At 43.4% G+C, this 23,584-nt stretch overlaps 1 protein-coding gene across 1 annotated transcript in view; it reads right to left on the reverse strand.

The window, feature by feature from the left end:
- LOC125460785 (protein-methionine sulfoxide oxidase mical3a-like) overlaps positions 1–23,584 on the reverse strand; it is a 374,391-nt gene that overhangs the window by 227,375 nt on the left and 123,432 nt on the right. Inside the window, exons 11-12 of the mRNA XM_059652260.1 lie at positions 10,840–10,966; positions 10,036–10,126 (exon numbers count right to left, since the gene is read on the reverse strand). Of these exons, the coding sequence (XP_059508243.1) occupies positions 10,036–10,126; positions 10,840–10,966 (218 nt within the window). The remainder of the gene's footprint in view (positions 1–10,035; positions 10,127–10,839; positions 10,967–23,584) is intronic.

Genomic DNA, 23,584 nt, shown 5'->3' on the forward strand with positions numbered 1-23,584 from the left:
TTGATTGGGGTAGTCGTTTGCAGGTAAACAGGCATTTGGCAGGTGGGAAGCTTTCAAATACGTGATAACGAGTTCAGTGCCAGCATGTTCCTGTTAGTGCAAAGGGTAAGGCTGGCAAGAATAGGAAACCCTGGATGAATAAAGTTATTGAGGCCCTGGTCAAGAAAAAAGAGGCATATATCATGTATAGACAGCTGGGATCAAGTAAATCCCTTGTAGAGGGGTGTAGGAGGAAATTTTAGAGGGAAATCAGGAGTGTAAAGAGGGAACATGAGATACCTTTGGCAGATAGAGGAAAAGAGAATCCAAAAGGATTCTAATACTTTATTAAGGGCAAAAGAGTAACCAGGGAAAGAATAGGACCCCTTAAAGATCAATGAGGCTAGTAATGCGTGGGGCCACAGGAAATTGGTGAGATCCTAAATGAATATTTCTTATCAATGCTTACAGTAGAGAATGATTGGAAGCTAGGGGACTCGAGGGAATAAACAATGATGTCTTGAAAGAGTCCACATTTCAGAAGAGAGCAGACGAAGATCTTAAAATTCATAAAGGTAGAGAAATATCCAGGAACTGATCAAGTATTGCCCAGGACACTGTGGAAAGCCAGGTAAGAAGTTGCAGGGCCCCTAGCAGAGATATTTGTATCATTGACAGCCACCACAGGTGAGGTGACGGAAGACTAAAAGGCGGCTAATGTTGTGCCATTATTTAAGAAAGCCTGCAGGGAAAATCCAGGGAGCTACAGACCAGGGATAGGACTTAATTGCATTTGGAAAGGAAGGAACTAATTGGGAGAGTCGGCATGACTTTGTGCATGGGAAATTGCATCTCACAAATTTGATTGAGGTTTTTGAAGAGGTGACCAAGATAGGTGAAGGCAGAGCAGTACATGCTCTCTACATGTAGTAAGGACTTTGACAAGGTTCCATATGGTAGACTGGTTAGTAGGGTTAAATCTCATTAGATCTAGGGAGAACTACTAAATTAGTTACAAAATTAGCTTGATGGTAGGAGTGGTAGAGAGTGATGGCGGACAGTGGTAGTGATAGAGAGTTATGTCAGACGGATGCCTATGACCAGCAGTGTGTCTCTAGGATTGATGCTAGGTCTAATGTTGCTCATCATTTCTATAAACAATTTGGCTGAGAATACAGAAGGCATGGTTAGTAAGTTTGTGGATGGAACCGAAACTGTTGGTACAATAGATAGTGAAGAAGCTTATCTGAGAGTATAAGATAATAAAATGTGAGGTTGGATGAACACAGCAGGCCAAGCAGCATCTCAGGAGCACAAAAGCTGACGTTTCGGGCCTAGACCCTTCATCAGAGAGGGGGATGGGGTGAGGGTTCTGGAATAAATAGGGAGAGACGGGGAGGCGGACCGAAGATGGAGAGAAAAGAAGATAGGTGGAGAGGGTATAGGTGGGGAGGTAGGGAGGGGATAGGTCAGTCCAGGGAAGACGGACAGGTCAAGGAGGTGGGATGAGGTTAGTAGGTAGATGGGGGTGCGGCTTGGGGTGGGAGGAAGGGATGGGTGAGAGGAAGAACCGGTTAGGGAGGCAGAGACAGGTTGGACTGGTTTTGGGATGCAGTGGGTGGAGAGGAAGAGCTGGGCTGGTTGTGTGGTGCAGTGGGGGGAGGGGACGAACTGGGCTGGTTTAGGGATGAGGTGGGGGAAGGGGAGATTTTGAAACTGGTGAAGTCCACATTGATACCATATGGCTGCAGGGTTCCCAGGCGGAATATGAGTTGCTGTTCCTGCAACCTTCGGGTGGCATCATTGTGGCACTGCAGGAGGCCCATGATGGACATGTCATCTAAAGAATGGGAGGGGGAGTGGAAATGGTTTGCGACTGGGAGGTGCAGTTGTTTGTTGCGAACTGAGCGGAGGTGTTCTGCAAAGCGGTCCCCAAGCCTCCGCTTGGTTTCCCCAATGTAGAGGAAGCCACACCGGGTACAGTGGATGCAGTATACCACATTGGCAGATGTGCAGGTGAACCTCTGCTTAATGTGGAATGTCATCTTGGGGCCTGGGATAGGGATGAGGGAGGAGGTGTGGGGGCAAGTGTAGCATTTCCTGCGGTTGCAGGGGAAGGTGCCGGGTGTGGTGGGGTTGGAGGGCAGTGTGGAGCGAACAAGGGAGTCACGGAGAGAGTGGTTCTCCGGAAAGCAGACAGGGGTGAGGATGGAAAAATGTCTTGGGTGGTGGGGTGGTGGGAACCCTGCAGCCTAATGGTATCAATGTGGACTTCACCAGTTTCAAAATCTCCCCTTCCCCCACCGCATCCCTAAACCAGCCCAGTTCGTCCCCTCCCCCCACTGCACCACACAACCAGCCCAGCTCTTCCCCTCCACCCACTGCATCCAAAACCAGTCCAACCTGTCTCTGCCTCCCTAACCTGTTCTTCCTCTCACCCATCCCTTCCCCCAACCCCAAGCCGCACCCCCATCTACCTACTAACCTCATCCCACCTCCTTGACCTGTCCGTCTTCCCTGGACTGACCTATCCCCTCCCTACCTCCCCACCTATACCCTCTCCACCTATCTTCTTTTCTCTCCATCTTCGGTCCGCCTCCCCCTCTCTCCCTATTTATTCCAGAACCCTCACCCCATCCCCCTCTCTGATGAAGGGTCTAGGCCCGAAACGTCAGCCTTTGTGCTCCTGAGATGCTGCTTGGCCTGCTGTGTTCATCCAGCCTCACATTTTATTATCTTGGATTCTCCAGCATCTGCAGTTCCCACTATATCTGAGAGTATAATGGGATCTTGATCAACTGGGCCGATGGGCTGAGGAATGGCAGATGGAGTTTAATTCAGGTAAATGCAGGGTGTTGCACTTTGGTTCAGGGTCTGTAGATTAGGTGGGTAAAAGGGGGATGGGTATGGGTGGGAAGCACCAAGGGTCGGTGTGGACTTGTTGGGCCAAAGGGCCTGTTTCCAAACTGTAGGTGTTCTAATTCTAATTCTAAACCAGGGTAGGACTTACACAATTAATGGTAGGCTTCGTGAAATGTTGTCAAGTGGAGAAATTGGGGGTGCAAGTAGATAATTCCTTAAAAATGGCATCATAATAGACCCGGTGATGAAGAAGGTGTTTGGCATGCTTATCTTCATCGGTCACCACATTCCTATAGGAATTGGTCATCACGTTACCCTGTACAAGACATTGGTAAGGTCACATTTGGTGTACTGCCTACAATTCTAGTTGTCTTGCTAGAGTAAAGGATGTTATTAAACTAGAAAAGGGCCAGAAAACATTTACAAGGATATGACCAAGACTGGAAGGGTTGAGTCATTGGAGGGGTTAAACAAGATTAGACTTTTTCCGCTAGAGCATAGAAGGCTGAGGGATGACCTTTCAGTAGTTTATAGAATCACAAGAGGCAAAGATAAGTTGAATCACCGAGGTTTTTCCCCAGGGTAGAAGAGTTCAAAACTTGAGAGGATAGGTTTAAGATGAAAGAAGAAAGATTTAAAAGGGACCTGAGGGTCAACCTTTACCCACAGAGGGTGGAGCATATATGGAATGAGCTGCGAGAGGAAGTGGTAGAAGGGGTACAATTACAATTAAAAGACATCTGGATAGGTACATGAATAGGAAAGCATTAGAAGGCCAAACACAGGCAAATGGGAGTAGTTCAGTTTAGAAAATCTTGTTGGCATGGACAAGTTGGGCTGAATAGCCTGTTTCCATGCTGTACGATTCTATGACTCTATGGGAGGCCCTTTGGGGAAGAGTGCCAGAATGACAGAATTCTTCATTAAGCTGGAAAATGACATAGTTGATTCTGAGACCAGGTTCCTCTAACTAAATAGAAGAAACTACAATGGTATAAAGTGTGAGCAGTCTGTGACAAACTGTGGAACATTAAGGGTTATGGTGGATAGGCAATGACAAACGTTTAAAGAGTACACAAAGGAACTGCAACAATTGTTCATTCCTTCCTGGCACAAATATAAAATGGGAGGCAACTAAGGAAATTAGCGATACTTTCAGATCCAACAAGCAGATAAATTGGCTTTAAAATAAACAGATTTGAGGTTTGGGAGCAATTTAGATTTTGGCAAAGGAGGACAAAGGGACTGATTAAGAAGAGGGGCATGGATAGGTGAACAGCCAGGGTCTTTTCCGCAGGGTAGGGGAGTCCAGAAAGAGAGCACAGGTTTATCGTGAGAGGGGGGAAAGTTTAAAAGGGGTTGAAGGGGCAACATTTTCATGCAGACAGTGGTGCAAGTATGGAGCAAGTTGCTAGAGGAAGCGGAGAAGGCTGGTTCAATTACAGTATTTAAAGGGCATTTGGGCAGGTCCATGAATACTAAGGGATCAGAGGGATATGGGCCAAATGCCCGCAAATGGGACTAGATTAATTTAGGATACCTGGTCATGGCGTTTTCATGCTGAACATCTCTATGGGTCTATGAGGAAAATAGAGTGATCTTGTAAATAAAATACAACTGATTGTAAAAGCTTTAATAAGTATGTGAATAGAAAGAGATTTGCGAAGACAATTGTCGGTCCCTTACAGTCAGAAACAGGAGAGGTCATAATGGGGAACAACAGGCAGACCAATTAAGTACATACTTTGGTTTTGTCTTCACAAAGGAGGAAAGAAGTAATGTCTCAAAAGTAATAGGGAACATATGGTCTAGTGAGAGAGAAGGACTGAAGAAATCAGTATTAATAGGGAAACGTGTTGGGGAAATTGATGGGATTAAAGGTTGATTAATCCCCACAACCCAATAGTCTACGTTCCAAAGTACTTAAGGAAGTGGCCATAGAAATAGTGGACGGATTGGTGATCATCTTTCAAGATTCAAGAGATTCTGGAAGGGTTCCTATGGACTGGAGAGCTGCTGATGTAACCCCACTATTTACAAAAGGACATAAAGAGAATATCGGGAATTATAGATTGATTCCCTGAAATCAATAGTAGGGAAGATGCTACAGTTCATTTTAAAGGATTTAATAGCACAGCACTTGGAAAACAGTGAGAGGATCGGACAAAATCAGCATGGATTTACAAAAGGGAAATTGTGCTTGACAAATCGATTGGAATTTTTCAAGGATGTGACTCGTAGTGTTGACAAGATGGAGCTGATGAATGTGGTTACTTGGATTTTCAGTAAAGTCCCATATAAGAGAGTAGCATATAAACGAAGAATAAAGAAAACTACAGCACAGGAACAGGCCCTTCAGCCTTCCAAGTCTGTGCCAATCCAGATCTTCTATCTAAACCTGTCGCCTATTTTCCAAGGATCTGTATCCCTCTGCTCCCTGCCCATTCATGTATCTGTCTAGATGCATCTTAAATGACGCTATCATGCCTGACTCTACCATCTCCGCTGGCAACATGTTCCAGGCACCCACCACCCTCTGCGTAAAGAACTTTCCACGCATATCTCCCTTAAAATTTTCCCCTCTTGAAATTGTGACATCTAGTAACTGAGTCCCCCAATCTGGCAAAACTTCTTGCTATCCACTCTGTCTATACCTCTCATGATTTTGCTGACCTCAATCAGGTCCCCATTCAACTTCCATCTTTCTAATGTAAATAATCCTAACCTACTCAACCTCTCTTCATGTAAAATTAAAGTACATGGAATGGGGAAACAAAGGGTAGCAATATTACGGGGGGGGGTGTGTGTGGAAGAACATGGAGTACGAAATGAAGGATACAACTTTAAAGGAGACTCAAAAGCAAAGGGAAATGGGAACATCTGTGTATCATTAAAGGTGAAAGGATAAGGGAGACAGACCAGTTATTAAAGCACACTGTATCCTTGGCTTTAATCAACGAGAACACAGAGCACCAGAACACATAAGTAACAGTAAACATGTATAAGAACTGGTTTGGCCTCAGCTAGAGTACTGAGTTCAATTCTGAGCACTGTACTTTATGAAGGATTTTAAGGCACTGGAGAGGGTTGGCACAGTGGCTCAGTGGTTAGCACTGCTGCCTCACAGCACCAGGGACCCGGGTTTGATTCCAGCCTCGGGCAACTGTCCGAATGAAGTTTGCACATTCTCCCCACGTCTGTGTGGGTTTCCTCCAGGTGTTCCAGTTTCCTCCCACAGTCCAAAGGTGTGCAGGCCAGGTGGATTGATGGGCTAATTTGCCCATAGTGTTCAGGGATGTTTAGGTTAGGTTGGGTGGGTTAGACAAGGGAAATGCAGGAGTATTGGGTCTGGGTGGGGTGGTCTTCAGAGGGGTGGTGTGGACTTGTTGGGCTGATTGGCCTTTTTCCACACTGTAGGGATTCTATGAATTGTTTCTATGAAAAAAGAAAGAGAGCAGAAAAGATTCACAAGAGTGACCAAGGATGGGAATGTTCAGTTATGAAGATAAATTGGAGAAGTTAGAACTTTTCTCTTTAGAGAAAGTGTCAAGAAGAGATTGATCAAGGCTTTGATATTCATGACAGGGGTAGATAGAGGAGAAGGGTGAAACTCTTCCCACTAATCGATGCTTTGAGAACAAAATGCTTTTCAGGTAATCATCAACAAAACAACAGCACACAAGGGGAAACACTTCGGACAGTCAGATAATTTGGATCTGGAATAGACTGTCTGACAGTATAGTGGAAGGAGCTTCACGGAATTAGTTAGAATCATAGAAAATAGGAAGAGTTGGCCAGACAGCGATTCAATACGATCATGTCTGATCATCCAATTCCGTTGCCTGTTCCCATTTTCTCCCCATACCCTTTGATCCCTTTAGCTTTAAGAACTGTATCCAATTCATTCTTCAAAACGTTCAATGTTTTGGCCTCTTTGTCTTCCTGTGCCAATGAATTCCACAGGCTCACCGCTCTCTGGGTGAAGAAATCTCTCATCTCAGTCCCCATCCATATCCTTAAACTGTGATCCCTGGTTCTGGACTCTCCTGTTACCAGAAGATCCTTCCTGCATTTGACGTGTTTATTCCTGTTGGAATTTTATACGATCTGTGTGATTCCCCCTTCATTTTTCTGAACTCCAATGAATACATCCTATTCAATCTAGTTTCCCTACATATGCCAGTCCTTCCATCCCAGGAATCAGTCTGTAAACTTTCACTAACCTCCCTCGATGGCCAGGACATCATTCCTCAGATAAGGAGAACAAAACTGCACATAATACTCCAGGTGTGGTCTCACCAAAGTCCTATGCAATTGCAGCATCACATCCCCATTCCTGTATTCAAATTCTCTCGCAAAAGTCCATATATCATTTGCCTCTTCTCTGTGTGTTGTGCTTGCATGCTTACTCTCAGCTACTGGTGTTCAAGGACACCAGGCCTTGGTGCAACTTTTTCTAATCTATCACCATTCAATATAAGCTCTCTGTTGAAGGGTCTAGGCCCGAAACGTCAGTTTTTGTGCTCCTGAGATGCTGCTTGGCTTGCTGTGTTCATCCAGCTTCACACTTTGTTATCACCATTCAATATAAATCTGTTGTGGCTACCAAAGTGTATACCCTTAGATTTATCCGTGTTATACCTCATCTGCCAACCATTTGCCCACTCACTCAACTTGTCCAAAGATCACCGAAGCATCTCTGTATCCTCCTTTGGCTCACCCTCCCAAGCAGCTTTGTGTCATATGCAAACTTGGAGATATCCCATTTCATTCCCTCAGATAAAGCATTAATATATATTTGATTTGATTAATTACTGTCACAACGGATGAATTAAAAAATTGAATTGTAGTCAAGAATAAAAGAGAATCTTACTTTACATATAGACAACTTGATTCAGTTGAATATCAGGTAATCATAAAACTCCAGGTGTGGGAGAGGGTAGGGGGATGGATCTGGGTGGGATGTTTTTCAGAGGTGTGGGCTTGTTGGGCCGAATGGCCTGTTTGCGCACTGTAGGAATTCTATGATTCTTAATCAATAAAAAGAGTGTAGGGTCATTCTTAAGAAAGAAATCAGTAAGGCAAACAGAGGATATGAGAAAGCATTGGCAGATAAGGTGAAGGAAAATACATTAAGAGCAAGAGGGTAATTACAGTGAGGGTAGAGCCCCTTAAAGATCAAAGAGATTGTCTTTGTGTTGAACCCTGGGAGATGGGAGATAGACTAAATGGATATTTTGTGTTAGTTTTTACTGTGGAGAAATAAATGGGGATTTAGAGAATGCACAGAAATAACCATTTTAAAAGCAGCTCAGATTACAGTAGAGAAAGGACAGGACGTCTTAGAGAATATAAAAATGGATAAATCTCTGAGACCTAACTTAATGTACCCTAGAACATTGTGGGAAGTAAGACAGAAATTGTGAGACCTCTTGCAGAAATTTTTTTTGCATCATCTATAACTATAGGTGAGGTGCCTGATGCCTGCAGGCTGGCTAATGTTTAAAAAAGGTTGTAAGGAGAAACTTGGGAACTACAGACCTGAGTCTGGCTTCTGGTTATGGGTAAATTGTGGGAGGTAATATAAAAGATAGGATTTAGGTTCATTTAGAGAGGCAAAAATTGATAGTCAGCACAGTTTTGTGTGAGGAAAACTATGTCTCACAAACCTGATTGAGTTTTTTTGAGGAAGTTACCAAAAAGATTAATGAGGGCAGAGCAATAGACAAGATTCCACATGTTAGACTAATTAATAAAGTTAGGTCACTTGGGATTCAGGGTGAACTTGCCAATTGTCTACGTAATTGGCTAAACAGTAGGAGACAGAGAGTGATGCTACAGGGTTGTTTTTCACACTGGAGGCCTGTCACCAGCAGTGCTCTACAGGGATCGGTTTTGGGTCCTCTTTTGTTTGTCATTTATATAAATGATTTGGATGAGAATAGAAAGCATTGTTAGTAAGTTGGAGGACAACATTAAAATTGGTGGCATAGTAGATGGTGCGGAAGGTTTTCTAAGATTACAAAGGGATCTTGATCAAAAGAGTCAATGGGCTGAAAAATGACAGATGGAGTTCAATCTGGATAAATGCAAGGTATTGCATTTTGGTACAACAAACAAGGGATAGGGCTTATACAGTTAATAGTAGGGCCTTGGATAGTGTTGTGGCACAGAGGGACCTAGGAGCTCAGGCGCATAATCCTTTGAAGTTTGCATCACATAAAGACAAGTTTGTGAGAAAGGCTTTTGGCACGCGTGCCTTCATTGCTCAGTCCTTTTGAGCATAGGAGTTGAGAAGTCATGTTGAGGTTGTACAGGATATTGATGAGGCCTCTTCTGGAATACTGTGTCCAGTTCTGGTCACTCAGTTATAGGAAGGATGCTGTTAAGCTGGAGAGAGTTCAGAAGAGATTTACCAGGATGTTGCTGGGTACAGAAGATTTGAGTTAAAAAGAAAAGCTGGATAGGCCAGGACTTTTTCCACAAGAGTATAGGAGGTTTACAGGCAACCTTATAGAAGTTTCTAAAATAATCATGGGTATAAATAGAGTTAAAGGTAATTGTATTTTCCCTCGGGTGGGGGATTTCAAGACTAGGGGGCACATTTATATGGTGAGAGGAGAGAGATTTAAAAAAAGATATGAGGGGCAAATTTTTTTTACACAAAGTGTGGTTCACGTGTGGAATGAACATCCTGAGGAAGTGGTGGATGTGGGTACATTACCACATTTAGAAGACATTTGGATAAGTACATGAATATAAAAGGATTGGGGGGACATGGGCCAAGTGCAGTCAGGGACTATTTTAGTTTGGGATAATGTTCAGCATGGGCTGGTTGGACTGAAGAGTCTGCTTCCGTGCTGAATGACTCGATGACCAGTCTGCACAGTTCATCAGGTGATCTATATCCTTTTGAAGTCCTGCAATATCTTCTTCATAGGTTACAATACTTAAAAGTAACCAGTGAAATTGTGCCATGTACACCAAGGTCCAAATCATTAATATCTAACAGGAGAAGCAAGGATCCAAACAATGACATCTGCGGAACCCAGCAATAAACCTTCCCCCAAGCTCAAAAAAATCCTTTAACAATTGCTCTCCATTTCCTGCCACTCAGCCAACTCCATATCCATGTTGCTACTGTTTCTATGAACTTTTCATTTGCTTATTCAATCCTCTGCTTTGTCTGCTCACCACTTTGTTTAAACTTTGGTGATCTTGGAATAACCGCAGTTTCTGATCCTGGCAGATTCTTTTGCTCTCCAGTATTATACAAGTGCCGCACCTGGTAATAAGGAGATATAGTCAGGGCCTCTGCATCATAGAAGCGTTCAGCAGAGATAAAATAAAAACCACTACAATATTTGTGTCTACAACATTCCAGAGCGCAGGTTCATATTAACACCAAACAGGACAGAATGGTACAAAGTGCAATCTACTTCGTGCTAGGGTCAGGGGTGCGGGTTTAGACAGGATCGGGGGTTGTTAGACAGCATTGGTGGGGGTGGGGGTGGATTGAAGTTTGGACAATGTCAGGGGGTGAGTTTGGACATGGTTGGGGGTGTTTAGACAGGGTCAGAGGGTGGTTAGACAGGGTCAGAGGGTGGTTAGACAGGGTCAGAGGGTGGTTAGACAGGGTCAGAGGGTGGTTAGACAGGGTAGGAAGGGTTGTTAGACAGGGTAGGAAGGGTGGTTAGACAGGGTCGGAGGGGTGTTTAGGCAGGGTCGGAGGGGTGTTTAGGCAGGGTCGGAGGGGTGTTTAGGCAGGGTCGGAGGGGTGTTTAGGCAGGGTCGGAGGAGTGTTTAGGCAGGGTCGGAGGGGTGTTTAGGCAGGGTCGGAGGGGTGTTTAGGCAGGGTCGGAGGGGTGTTTAGGCAGGGTTGGAGGGGTGTTTAGACAGGGTCGGAGGCATTTTGGTGAGGCTAGTTGGGAGTTTAGTCAACGTTGGCGGGAGGTGGTGCTTTTTGTTTTGCTGGTGCAAGTAGGTGAAGACACTCACCTGATTTTCATCTAGCACATGAATGTTGACCTTGGGGTAGCGAGTGACAGGGTCAATACTGTAGAGGTTGTAGTTCTTGCTGATGTTCGATGGTGTAGTCTGAGGCAGTAACCTGTAAATACTTTCCCTGAAAATGAGTTAAAATAGAAGAATAACTTGCATTTAAATAGCACTTCTCATAACCACTAAATATTTTCAAATATCTTATAGCCAATGAAATACACTTGAAGTAAAGTCACTGCGGTAATGTTGGAAACATTACACAAGCAGCACCCAGATAATGACCAGATCACCTGCTTTTTAAGATGCTGCTTCCGATCTGAATACTGGATAGCAGAATATGGAGAACCTTGCTGTGCCACAGATCCTTGAAGGCAGGAGGACAGGATAATAGGTTAGTTAAGAATGCATATGGAGTGCTAGTCGTGATCAATCGAGGCTTAGATTACAAAAGTAGGAAGATTATGTTGGAGCTGTACAGGACTTTGTTTAGGTCACAGCTGGAGTGCTGCGTGCAGTTCTGGTAATCACCGATATAGGAAGGATGTGATTGCATTGGAGGAGGTGCAGATGAGATTCATCAGAATCAGAAGGATCCAGACCCAAAATGTCAGCTTTCCTGCTCCTCTGATACTGCTTGGCCTGCTGTGTTCATCCAGCTCCACATCTTTTTATCTCAGATTCACCAAGATGTTGCCCGAGATGGCACATTTCAGCTTGGACAGATTGGATAATCTTGGGTTATTTTCTTTCGGAGACCCAATAGAAGAGTATAAGATTGTGAAGGGCATGGACAGGGTAAACAGAAGGCAGCTGTTCCCCTTCGTGAGAGAGGGTTTGATTTTAAAGGGAAAGGCAGGAGATTTAGAGGTGATTTGAGGAAAACCTTTTTCACCCAGTGGGTAGTGGAAATCTGGAATGGTGTTGCCTGGGAAGTTGATTGAGGCTTGAAACGTCACATTCTTTAAAAAAGTACTTGGATGAGCACTTGAAGTGCCATAACATTCAAGGTTATGAGCCCAGTGTAAGGAACTTGGACTGATGTAGATAGTATATACATTTTGGCGATAAATACATGATGGGCTGAAGGGTCTCTTCTGTACTTTGTGATTTTTTGATTCTGTGATCCTCCCTCCTCTTTCTCAAAATAGTGTCACAGAATCTTTTACATCTTCCCATGTTGGTGGAAGGTTCTCTGTTCAATTTCTTGTCTGACTATTTCTTATCTCCAACAAGACAACAATGCTACTGCAATATATTGGCACTGAACCTATGACTCAGAAGAGAGATTGATTGGTTACTTTATTGTTGCCTCATGTACCAAGATGCAGCGAAAAGTGCTGTACAGGCAGATTGTATAAAGTAAATCAGGTTGCAGAACAGACTGCAGAATACAGTGTGACAGCCACAGACAAGATACAGACAGAGGGAGGGAGAGAGGGAGAGCGAGACAGACAGACAGACAGAGAGATCAGAATTAACATTTGAGACGTCCATTAAAAAGTCTGATAACAGGTGGGAAGAAGCTGTCCTTGAATCTTGAATCAAACCTTTATATCTTCTTCCCAACAGAAGAAGACTGTATAACCAGGATGGGAAGGGTCTTTGATTATGTTGGTCGCTTTGCTTTCTCGTGTCAGTGGGAAGTATAGATGAAGTCATAGAAAGCTGGTAATGGATTGTGAGAGGAGATATAGTGGGGACGGCCAATGTTGGAGCATCTGAGATAACAAGGTGTAGAACTGGATGAACATGGCAGGCCAAGCAGCATCAGAGAAGCAGGAAAGCTGACTTTTTGGGTCTGATGTTTGGGGGAGGGGAAGGTGATTCTGAAATAAATAGGGAGAGAGGGGGAGGCGGATAGAAGATGGAGAGAAAAGAAGATAGGTAGAGAGAGGAGACAGACAGGTCAAAGAGGCAGGGATGGAGCCAGTAAAGGTGAGTGTAGGTGGGGAGTTAGGGAGGAAATAGGTCAGTCCAGGGAGGATGGACAGGTCAAGGAGGCCGGATGGAGCTGGTAGGTAGGAGATGGAGGTAGGCCTTGAGATAGGAGGAGAGGATAGGTGGGAGGAAGGACAAATTAGGGAGGCAGGGATGAGCTGGTCTGGTTTTGGGATGCAGTAGGGGGAGGGGAGATTTTGAAGCTTGTGAAGTCCACATTGATACCATTGGGCTGCAGGGTTCCCAAGTGAAATATAAAGCACTGTTCCCACAACCTTCAGGTGGCATTGTTGTGGCACTATAGGAGGGCCATGATGGACATGCCGTCCAAGGAGTGGGAGGGGGAGTTGAAATGGTTTGCGACTTGGAGGTGCAGTCGCTTGTTGTGAACTGAGCGTAGGTGTTCCACAAAGTGGTCCCCAAGCCTCCGCTTGGTTTCCCCAATGTACAGGAGGCCACATTGGGAATAGCAGATATGGTATACCACATTAGCAGATGTGCAGGTGAATATCTGTTTGATGTGGAAGGTCTTCTTGGGGCCTTGGATGGGGGTGAGGGGTGAGGTGTAGAGGCAGGTGTCGCACTTCCTGCGGTTGCAGGGCAAACTGCGGGGGTGGTGAGGCTGGTGAGGAGTGTGGAGCAGACAAGGGAGTCGTGGAGAGAGTGGTCCTTCCGGAAAGCAGATAAGGACGGGCAGGGAAAAATGTCTTTGGTAGTGGGGTCAGATTGCATGGCAGAAGTGCTGGATGATGATCACAGCTCTTTACAGTTCTTGACATCTTGGTCAAACAGTAGTTGCCATACCATGTTGTGATGTATTCAGATAGGACGCTTTCTATGGTGCATTTGTAAAAATTGGTAAGAGTCCTTGTGGACATGCCAAACTCCTTAGTCTCCTGAGGAAGTAGAAATATTGTTGTGCTTTCTTGACCATTGCATCATTGTGGGTGGACCAGGATGCACTGCTGGTGATCAACATTCCCGGGAACTTGACGCTCTCAACCATCACCACCTCAGCACTGCTGATGCAGACAGCGGGATGCCCTCCACTCTGTTTCTTGAAGTCCATGACCAGCTCCGTTGTTTTGCTGATGTTCATGGAAAGATTGTTGTCTTTACACCATGCTGCTAAGCACTCAATCTCTTTTCTGTACTCTGTCTCGTCATTGTTTAAGATCCAACCTAAATTGGTGGTGTCATCAGCAAACTTGTCAATGGAGCTGGGGTGGAATTTGGCCAGAGAGTCATAAGGAATACAGTAAGGGGCTGAGTACGCAGACTGGCAGGGCACCAGTGTTGAGCATTATTGTGGACGAGGTGTTGTTGCATCTGTATTCTTACCGATTGTAGTCAAGAAACAACTAGACACTGAGTTCAAAGCCTCATGCATTAGATGGGGCTGCACACACCCTACCCCCACCCTGACACTAAGAATTCAGCTACACACAAAAAGCTGCAGGTACCTCTGTATTCTGAGTTGAATAGGAAGATGGTAGTACCACTGTTGATTGGCTGCATGCCAGTTTAGAAATGGATGCCTCAAAACTGGAGTTGATAATAACCTATGCATGTTGCCTGTGTGTACTGGTTCATCTAGAACTTGCCACTGAACTCAATCACACAGCTAACCAAAAGCATTCAACATGTCACCAAACATCATCTACTACCATAGAGATAACAAGGTGTAGAGCTGGATGAACACAGCAGGCCAAGCAGCATCAAAGGAGCAGGAAAACTGATATTTCGGGCCTAGACCCTTCTTCAGAAAATTTTTCTTTTTCAGAAAAGGTCAGCTTTCCTGCTCCTCTGATGTTGCCTGGCTCGCTGTGTTCATCCAGCTCTACACTTTGTTATCTCAGATTCTCAGCATCTGCAGTTCCTATCATCTTCTACCAATCAAGATAATTGCACACAGCATTTATTAACACATGACCATATAAATTGGTATGTTGGTGTGGAAGAGGCCAAACAGCCTCTTAAGTCTTCACCAGCATACAATAAGAACATAGCTGGTCTGGCTACTGCACATTTCCACCTACCCCTGAGAACCTTTACCTCCTTGTGGATCACAAATCTAACTATGCCTGCCCAAAAGATAGTCAAGGACTCCTTTTCCATTGCCTTTTCAGGACGAGAGTTCCAAAGACTCAGACACTCAGAAATATTTTCACCGAGATCTTAAAAAATATTCTCCCTACCTTTGTCTTAAATGGGTGACCATCTATTTGGTGAATATGGAATTAAGATGGATAATCATCCATGATCTAAAATGTCGAAGAAGTCTTAAGGGGCTAAATGGCTTACTCAAGCTCCTATTTTCCTAATATATATCCCAATCACACACCACCGTACATCTCTCATGCTACTGTACATCCCACACATCCCACTCTCCACCGCACATCCCACACACACAAGCAAACACAAATATTCATTAACATACACCAATACATCCACACTCACTCACAGACACACTTACATTTCCATGTCACTCACACACTAGCATATACCCATACACACACCTACCCACATATTGACTTGCACCCATATACACACAAAGTGACAGGCAAACCCACGTACAGAGTAATGTATATCCAAACACACAGCTATGCACACACACACGTACTATCATGCACCCATACATGCATACACACAACACACTAGTCCATATCAAGTCACACCTGTACATGCTCTAACACACATCCAAATGTGCACATACTTCCACTCTCACAATGGCATACAGGTGCTGTTGCTAACACATTCACATGCAGACCAAAATAAACTGCACACGGGCACACACCTTTATATCTACACACCAGTATGCACTGACATAAATACATGCAAACATGCTGCCCATGCACAGGCATGAGCACAGTAATGTACAACTCCACAAATACTCTTATCCACAAACCCACGCCAACATGCAAGCAAACAAATGAGACAGACTGATCTGCACACCCACACATAAACATGACGAAAAGGCTGTGTCTATCAGAGGAAGTTGAGCACAGAATGGGCAATCAACGAGTCTGAGATGGGATCAATGACATTTACCAGGTGCCAAATTGATGTATCTAGATTTCCAAACACGCTTAAAACATCCTTGACACTGGGGGATATTCCTGGAAATCTGATATTATCCTACAGCTAAGACAACCAGACTGGAACCTTAAAACAGCTGTGCCACCCCGCTCTGCAGCAAGTACACATGGCAGTTGACTTGACTGAAATTTTTCCGAGGCAAAGAGTAGTAAAAAGTTACTTTGATTGGCTTCTTGCTCTCATGAAAGAGGATTTCAGAAGAAGCGGCAGGCCGGTGCTGCATTTGTGTTGACCATAGATCTCAGATCCAGATCATCTAGTATAGGAGTTGGGAGGTCATGTTATGGCTATACAGGACATTGATTAAGTCATTTTTAGAGTATTGCATGTAACTCTGATCTGCCTCCTACAGGAAGGACGTTGTAAAACTAGAAGGGGTTCAGAAAAGATTTATGAGGAATGATTCCAGAGTTGGAGAGTCTGAGCTATAGGGAGAGGCTGAATAAGCTGGGACTATTTTCCCTGGAGCTTTGGATGCTGAGGGGCATGGATAGGGCAAAACTAGAGCACATAGGTTTAAGGTGAGAGGGGAAAGATATAAAAGGAACCTAAAGGGCAACTTCTTCATACAGAGGGTGGTGCATGAATGGAATGAGCTGCCGGAGGAAATGGTGGAGGTTGGTATGGTTACACCATTTAGAAGGCATCTGGATGGGTACATTAATAGGAAGGATTTAGAGGAATACGAGTCAAATGCTGGCAAATGGAACTAGATTTATATAGGATATGTGATTGGCATGGATGGGTTGCATCAAAGGGTCTGATTCCATGCTGTATATCTCTATAACTTTATCTAGGGATCTGTTAAACTTTAAATTAAATGTGGTGTGAAGCTGGATGAACACAGCAGGCCAAGCAGCATCAGAGGAGCAGGAAAGCTGACGTTTCGGATTGGGACCCTTCTTCAGAAATTTTCAGATATTTTCTGAAGAGGGGTCCCAACCCGAAACGTCAAGCTTTCCTGCTCCTCTGATGCTGCTTGGCCTGCTGTGTTCATCCAGCTTCACACTGTTATCTCAGATTCTCCAGCATCGGCAGTTCCTACTATCTCTTTAAATTAAATGTGTCTTTTTGTGCTGTAAATGTAAATTCAGTGGTTGCCCGAAGGCAGACAGAGAGAGAGAAAGAGAATCAGAAAGACACTCTGGAATGCCACACATAACGAGGTGTCAAAGAAGCTTCAAAGGGAGAAAACATTACAAATTGAATTTGTAATCTCCTGGGAGAAACTCTGACTGGAAAAGATGTTAACTAAAACAGCAGTCTGGATGAAAGGTACATAATTACACTTTTTCCTTTCAAGCACACAGGCACAGGAGTGAAAGTGAATTTCAGCCGTCATCTGTATATGTTAGTGACCTGACATGCTAGTTTGGGGAAGAATTTATACTGCAAGGGTCACAGCTGAGAACAGCTATTTAAGCAACTCTGCGCTGCAAATAAAGGAAAGAAAAAATACGCTCTGCCAGGCAGCCATCACTGAAGAGAATCAGGACAAAAGTGCTTTCTTAAAACTGCAACACCAGGAATCTTTAAGCTGAATATTCTTACAACTTTTGCTGATGCTACTACCGTACAAGTCAGATCCCAAACTGAAACCAGATTTAAAGATCACATTTGCACCACACAACCAGCCCAGCTCTTCCCCCCCACCCACTGCATCCCAAAACCAGTCCAACCTGTCTCTGCCTCCCTAACCGGTTCTTCCTCTCACCCATCCCTTCCTCCCACCCCAAGCCGCACCCCCCGCTACCTACTAACCTCATCCCACCTCCTTGACCTGTCCGTCTTCCCTGGACTGACCTATCCCCTCCCTACCTCCCCACCTACACTCTCTCCACCTATCTTCTTTACTCTCCATCTTCGGTCCGCCTCCCCCTCTCTCCCTATTTATTCCAGTTCCCTCCCCCCATCCCCCTCTCTGATGAAGGGTCTAGGCCCGAAACGTCAGCTTTTGTGCTCCTGAGATGCTGCTTGGCCTGCTGTGTTCATCCAGCCTCACATTTTATTATCTTGGAATCTCCAGCATCTGCAGTTCCCATTATCTCTGATAACATTTTATTTTTGTTTTGGTTTTAATGAATGGGTCTCTTGCTGAAAAATAAGCATGCAATGTTACATATTTGCATTTAGCAATAATACAGAATTTTATTAACTAAAGATTATGAAGATAAAATAGAATGAACCTAACTGCCTACTTCAAACACAAACTTAAAGATTTCTTAACAGACAGTAAAAGTATAATCCCATTAAACCAAAGCACTACTTTAGAAGATGAAAAGAAAAACAACTTTTACCTGGTACTGAAAACACAGCACAAACACACTTTGTACTCAAAAATACCATTGATACAGTACTTGCACCAGACTCCCTGCAGAAAACTTCTCAGTAGGTTTAAGTTGCTTGTGAATTTAATGTACGGACTGTAACTGCTGTTAGTTCATTGTTTCTTTCTGGAGATATTACACATCTGAATTTAAGCATATTGAGATTTATGTAACCTCTTTAGGGTTTTATCCCAATACTTCCTATCTGGGACGAATACTAATACTTTGCTCTGAAGTAACCTATTTTACTGCATCTTTCCCTTCTCTGCATTGGTCAATGAATCATTGTTAAGTAGTCCTGTGAAATCCTCGAATGAAACTTAAACTAAAACTGGGGAAAAAGCCTCTCTCTCAAAGATATTCAAGCTTAAAAAAACATGAATTCCAGAAATCTCGGACAAACCTTGAGGTCCCATTGCTAGGTTGCAAATCAATCTAAGGTAATTAAAAATCTATTAGCAGTGCATAAAAAACCCATTAATTCTAAATCTCTCGCCTCAAAAACCATTTTAAAAGAAATTACCATGGCTATAGAAATACTTGCAAGTTAATCACCAACTTCAGATACACAGAAAACCTACATTATACATTCAAAAGCCAAACTTACAATAAATGATATTAAAATACATAAATCATATAATTTATATCACACTTCTCCATTAGCAATCTCTATGCTACCAGTAACCTCCACACCAACAGCCACCATGTTCATCCATTCCCTCTTCAAGGACAATCCAGAGACTGTTTTGTATTTTCAAGAAAAAATTTTGGGACTCACCTCATCCCTAATAAATGTTGCCTCGTTATTTCTCATTGTGTTTATTCATTAATAAACTAACTCTTTGTTAATTCAAGAAGGTCTAGTTAAATTTGCCACGTTTAAAACACAAGGGGAAGGGATCCTTTCTAAATTAATCTTGTTGCAACCAACTAAAGCAGTGGGTCAATAAACAAGGGGAGTCAGTTTGCCCTCTTCACCCAGCAGCTTCATGGTTTGAGATACTCCCAGCTGGAATCATAATGATTTGGGGGAACCTTGCCTGTGGTGTGGTCTTTAATGCTCTATAAATCCATCATAAACACACAGCACTATGCTGAAGATGTCCACAATTGTTTAAGGCTGTAAAACATTTGTCTTATCAGCATAAGCAGCCATAAATTCCTCATTTATCCCAGGTAACAAGACAGTTGAAATCTCTCTCAATACCAGCCTATCACTCGGTATGGAGCTGACAGCCACCTTTATCATCATCTCCAGTGCCAATTTACCTTACACCATACCTTGCAGGGTTCAATGCTGACAATAACAAAGCTCTGCTGTGGCAGAGATCACTACTAAAGGAATTGAGCAGAATGCTTTACACAGCCCAGATAAGAACAATTCTATCTTCCATCTGAACAACATGACCACCAGAAAGAACTTGACATGTCCTTCTACAGAAGATTACTTGACCATGATGCTTCAACCAAAATACCCAAGTGTCACCCAGAAATGGACCCTGACCTGGAACAGACCCCTCAGCCAGAAGCCTGTATTAATCACTCTCTAATGGATTAGTCAAACACTTGTATAAGATCAACACTCTTACTAAACAACATATTAAAGCTTGTTGCTTTAAATAATTTGGGCCCAAATCACATTGTTGTTACTTTTGAAAAATTAAACAATCTCACATTGTAACTCAAGTAGGAAATCTACTGGTTAAGAGCTTATCCACTTTTTCCTTCTTGCTTCTGTATCCCCTCATAAGGGACAACAACAGAACCTCTCACCAATATCAAGCAAAGCTTCAAAGTAAGACCAGCCTACATAACACTTCAGGATTAGCTGACTGAAATTGTTGAAGTTCCTCCATTCCAACCTGAAGATGCAACATCACCTCGAATTTTAGGAACATGGTTTTGTCACATAGAGGTTACAGTGAACAAATTTGGTGGATGTTTTCAAGGAGGTGATCAGGTTTGGATGAGGATAGGGCATTTTATAGAGTGTTGGAGTCATGCAGCACGGAAACGGATCCTTCAGTCCAACCGGTCCATGTCAACCACAATCCCAAACTAAACTAGCTCTGCCTACCTGCGCTTGGCCCATATCCTTCCAAACATTTCCTTCTCATGTACTTATCTAAAGTCTTTTAAACATGGTAACCGGGCATCTACCACTTCATCTGGAAGCTCATTCCATACATGAGCCATTCTACATTAAAAAAAAGTCCCCATGTCTTTTTTAAACATTTCTCCCCTCACCTTAAAAATATGTCCCCTAGTCTTGAAATCCCCTACCCGAGGGAAAAGACACTGCCATTCACCTTATCCATACCCCTCATGATTTTATAAACATCAATAAAGTTCAATTCTCAATCTCCCACACTCTGGTGAAAACAGAATCCCAGCCTATCCAGCCTCTCCTTATAACTCAAACCTTCTATTCCCAGCAAAATCCTGGTAAATCTTTTCTGAACTCTCTCCAACTTAATAATATCCTACCTATAACAGGGCGACCAGAATTGGACACAGTATTCCAGAAGAGGCATCACCAACGTCCTGTACAATCTAAACAAAACATCCTAACTCCTATACTTAGTATAGTTGACTAGTTTATATGGATTTCAACAAGACCTCTGATAAGATTCCAAATGGGAGCCTGATAAAGGAAGTAAAGCTCATAGAATCTAAGGTAATATGACAAGTGGGATTCAAAATTGGTTTAGTGACAGAAGGTAGAGGTGTTGATAGAAGGCTGTGTATATGAATGGAGCCTGGTGTGCAGTGATGTACTACAGCTTGTGTTTGTGATATTCATAAATGATGTAGATGAGAATATGGAGAGGGTGATAAGTAAGTTTGTGTATGATACAAGATTGGCAAAATGGTTGACAGTGGGGAAGAAGGTCTTAGGTTTCAGGAGGATATAAATGAATTGGTTAGATAGGCAGATCAGTGGCAAATGGAAGTTAATCCTGATAAATGTGAGGTGATGCAATTTGGAAAAAGGAACAAAACAAGGTAGTGCTCAATAAATGGCAGGACACTAGGAAACTCAGGAACACAGGGATCTTGGGGTGCTTGCCCAAAGACAGAGTCACTGAGGTTAACAGCACGATGCCTGAAGGTAAGTGGACAGATTAATAGGGTGGTTAAGATGACATATGGGACTGTGGCTCCAACTTTTGTTCGGCCACAGCTGCAGTACTAAGTAGAGTTCTGGTCACCAAACAGTAGGAAGGATGTGATTACACTGGAAGGGTTGCAGAGGAAATTCAACAGGAGTGTTGCCTAGGATGGGACAGTTTAACTACGAAGAGAGGGTGGAAAGGCTTGGGTTATTTTCTTTGAGCAGAGAGGTTGAGGAGGACCTGATAGAGGTACATAAGATTACATTGAAGAATAGAAAGCAGCTCCTCCCCGTCATTGAACAATCAATAACAATGAGGCATATATTTAAAGTGAAAGACTGGAGGTTTAAAGGGAATTTAAGGAAAACCTGTCTCACTGAGAAGGTTGTGGGAATCTGGAATGCGCTCCCTTGGAGGGTAGTGAGACAGGATACCTCACAACCTTTAAAAAGGACTTGGATGTGCACTGAAGAGTCATAACGTTCAAGGCTATGGGTCTAGTGTAGGAAAGTGAAACTAGTGTAAGCAGTAGTACATTTTTGGTGGTATAGGTCAAGTGGGTCAAAGGCCTCTCCTGTATTATATGGTTCTAGGATTCTAGAAGGTCATTTCCTCCATTAACTACATCATTACAGAAGGGTCAATCGTTTTGCTGTATGCCTGGAGTTATGCATGAACCAGACCAGATTAGATCAGCAGATTTCCTTCCCTAGAGGGTCAGGTAGATTTTTACAACAGCTGGCCATTTTCATTCTCATTATTAATGAGACTACATTAAACCTCATGTATATTCTAAAAGCAGTTAATTGTAGCTAAATTCCCCAGATATGAAGATGCTTAACAGGTTATAAATATTTCATCCATTAGGTGAGGAGGGATAATTTCCTATTGTAGGAGAATACAAAAAAGAATGTCCAAAATTTCATTCTCATTTGTTCAGGGCAATGATGAACTGCAGTTTACAAACATCCAGAACTGGCAACCTGGAATTCACTGTCACAAAAAGCTGTGCTTGTTGGGGATATACTAGATCAAAAGAACCAGCAATGACAATGTTATTGGTTGAGGGAATCAAGGGAAAACGAGGAAAGGCTGCTGATGTAAAGAGTCCATGATTGGATAGAAAAGACCACAGGCTTGAGCGTCAGAATGGCCCCCTCTTATTCCTATGAACTCAAGGGAAGGATAAGCAAGTTGCAAACAGTAATGTTTAATGTTTTAATAAAGATCTAATAGCCTGAGTTGTGGTTGGAGCTGCTGGTTGGTTCACCGTGCTGACTGGTTTTCATGCAAACGTGTCATCTACCTTCTAGGTGACATCATCAGTGCTGTGTAGCCTCTGTTGAAGTGCTGTCGTTCTGGCCCCCTCTGAATTTATATGGTCTGGTCTGTCATGGTGGGATGTTTTGTTTCAGGTTGTCTTGTTTCTAGTTTTGTACTGTTGTGGTATGTAGATGTGGTCTTTTCAACATGTTTCTTAATTGCATTGGTGGTTGAAAACCAGGTTTCCAGGAATTCTTGTGCCTGTCTTTGTCTTGCCTGTCCTAGTACTATAACTTTGTCCCAGTCAATTAATGTAGGTCATGCCTTACAAACCTTATCGAGTTTTTTGAGGATGTGACTAGAAAAGTTGATGAGGGTCGAGCTGTGGATGTGGTGTATATGGACTTCAGTAAGGCATTTGATAAGGTTCCCCATGGTAGGCTCATTCAGAAGGTCAGGAGGAATGGGATACAGGGGAACTTAGCTGCTTGGATACAGAATTGGCTGGCCAACAGAAGACAGCGAGTGGTAGTAGAAGGAAAATATTCTGCCTGGAAGTCAGTGGTGAGTGGAGTTCCACAGGGCTCTGTCCTTGGGCCTCTACTGTTTGTAATTTTTATTAATGACTTGGACGAGGGAATTGAAGGATGGGTCAGCAAGTTTGCAGACGACACAAAGGTCGGAGGTGTCGTTGACAGTGTAGAGGGCTGTTGTAGGCTGCAGCGGGACATTGGCAGGATGCAGAGATGGGCTGAGAGGTGGCAGATGGAGTTCAACCTGGATAAATGCGAGGTGATGCATTTTGGAAGGTCGAATTTGAAAGCTGAGTACAGGTTTAAGGATAGGATTCTTGGCAGCGTGGAGGAACAGAGGGATCTTGGTGTGCAGATACATAGATCCCTTAAAATGGCCACCCAAGTGGACAGGGCTGTTAAGAAAGCATATGGTGTTTTGGCTTTCATTAACAGGGGGATTGAGTTTAAGAGTCGTGAGATCTTG

Source organism: Stegostoma tigrinum, chromosome 18, assembly GCF_030684315.1.
Source record: "Stegostoma tigrinum isolate sSteTig4 chromosome 18, sSteTig4.hap1, whole genome shotgun sequence".
Classification (NCBI taxonomy): domain Eukaryota; kingdom Metazoa; phylum Chordata; class Chondrichthyes; order Orectolobiformes; family Stegostomatidae; genus Stegostoma; species Stegostoma tigrinum.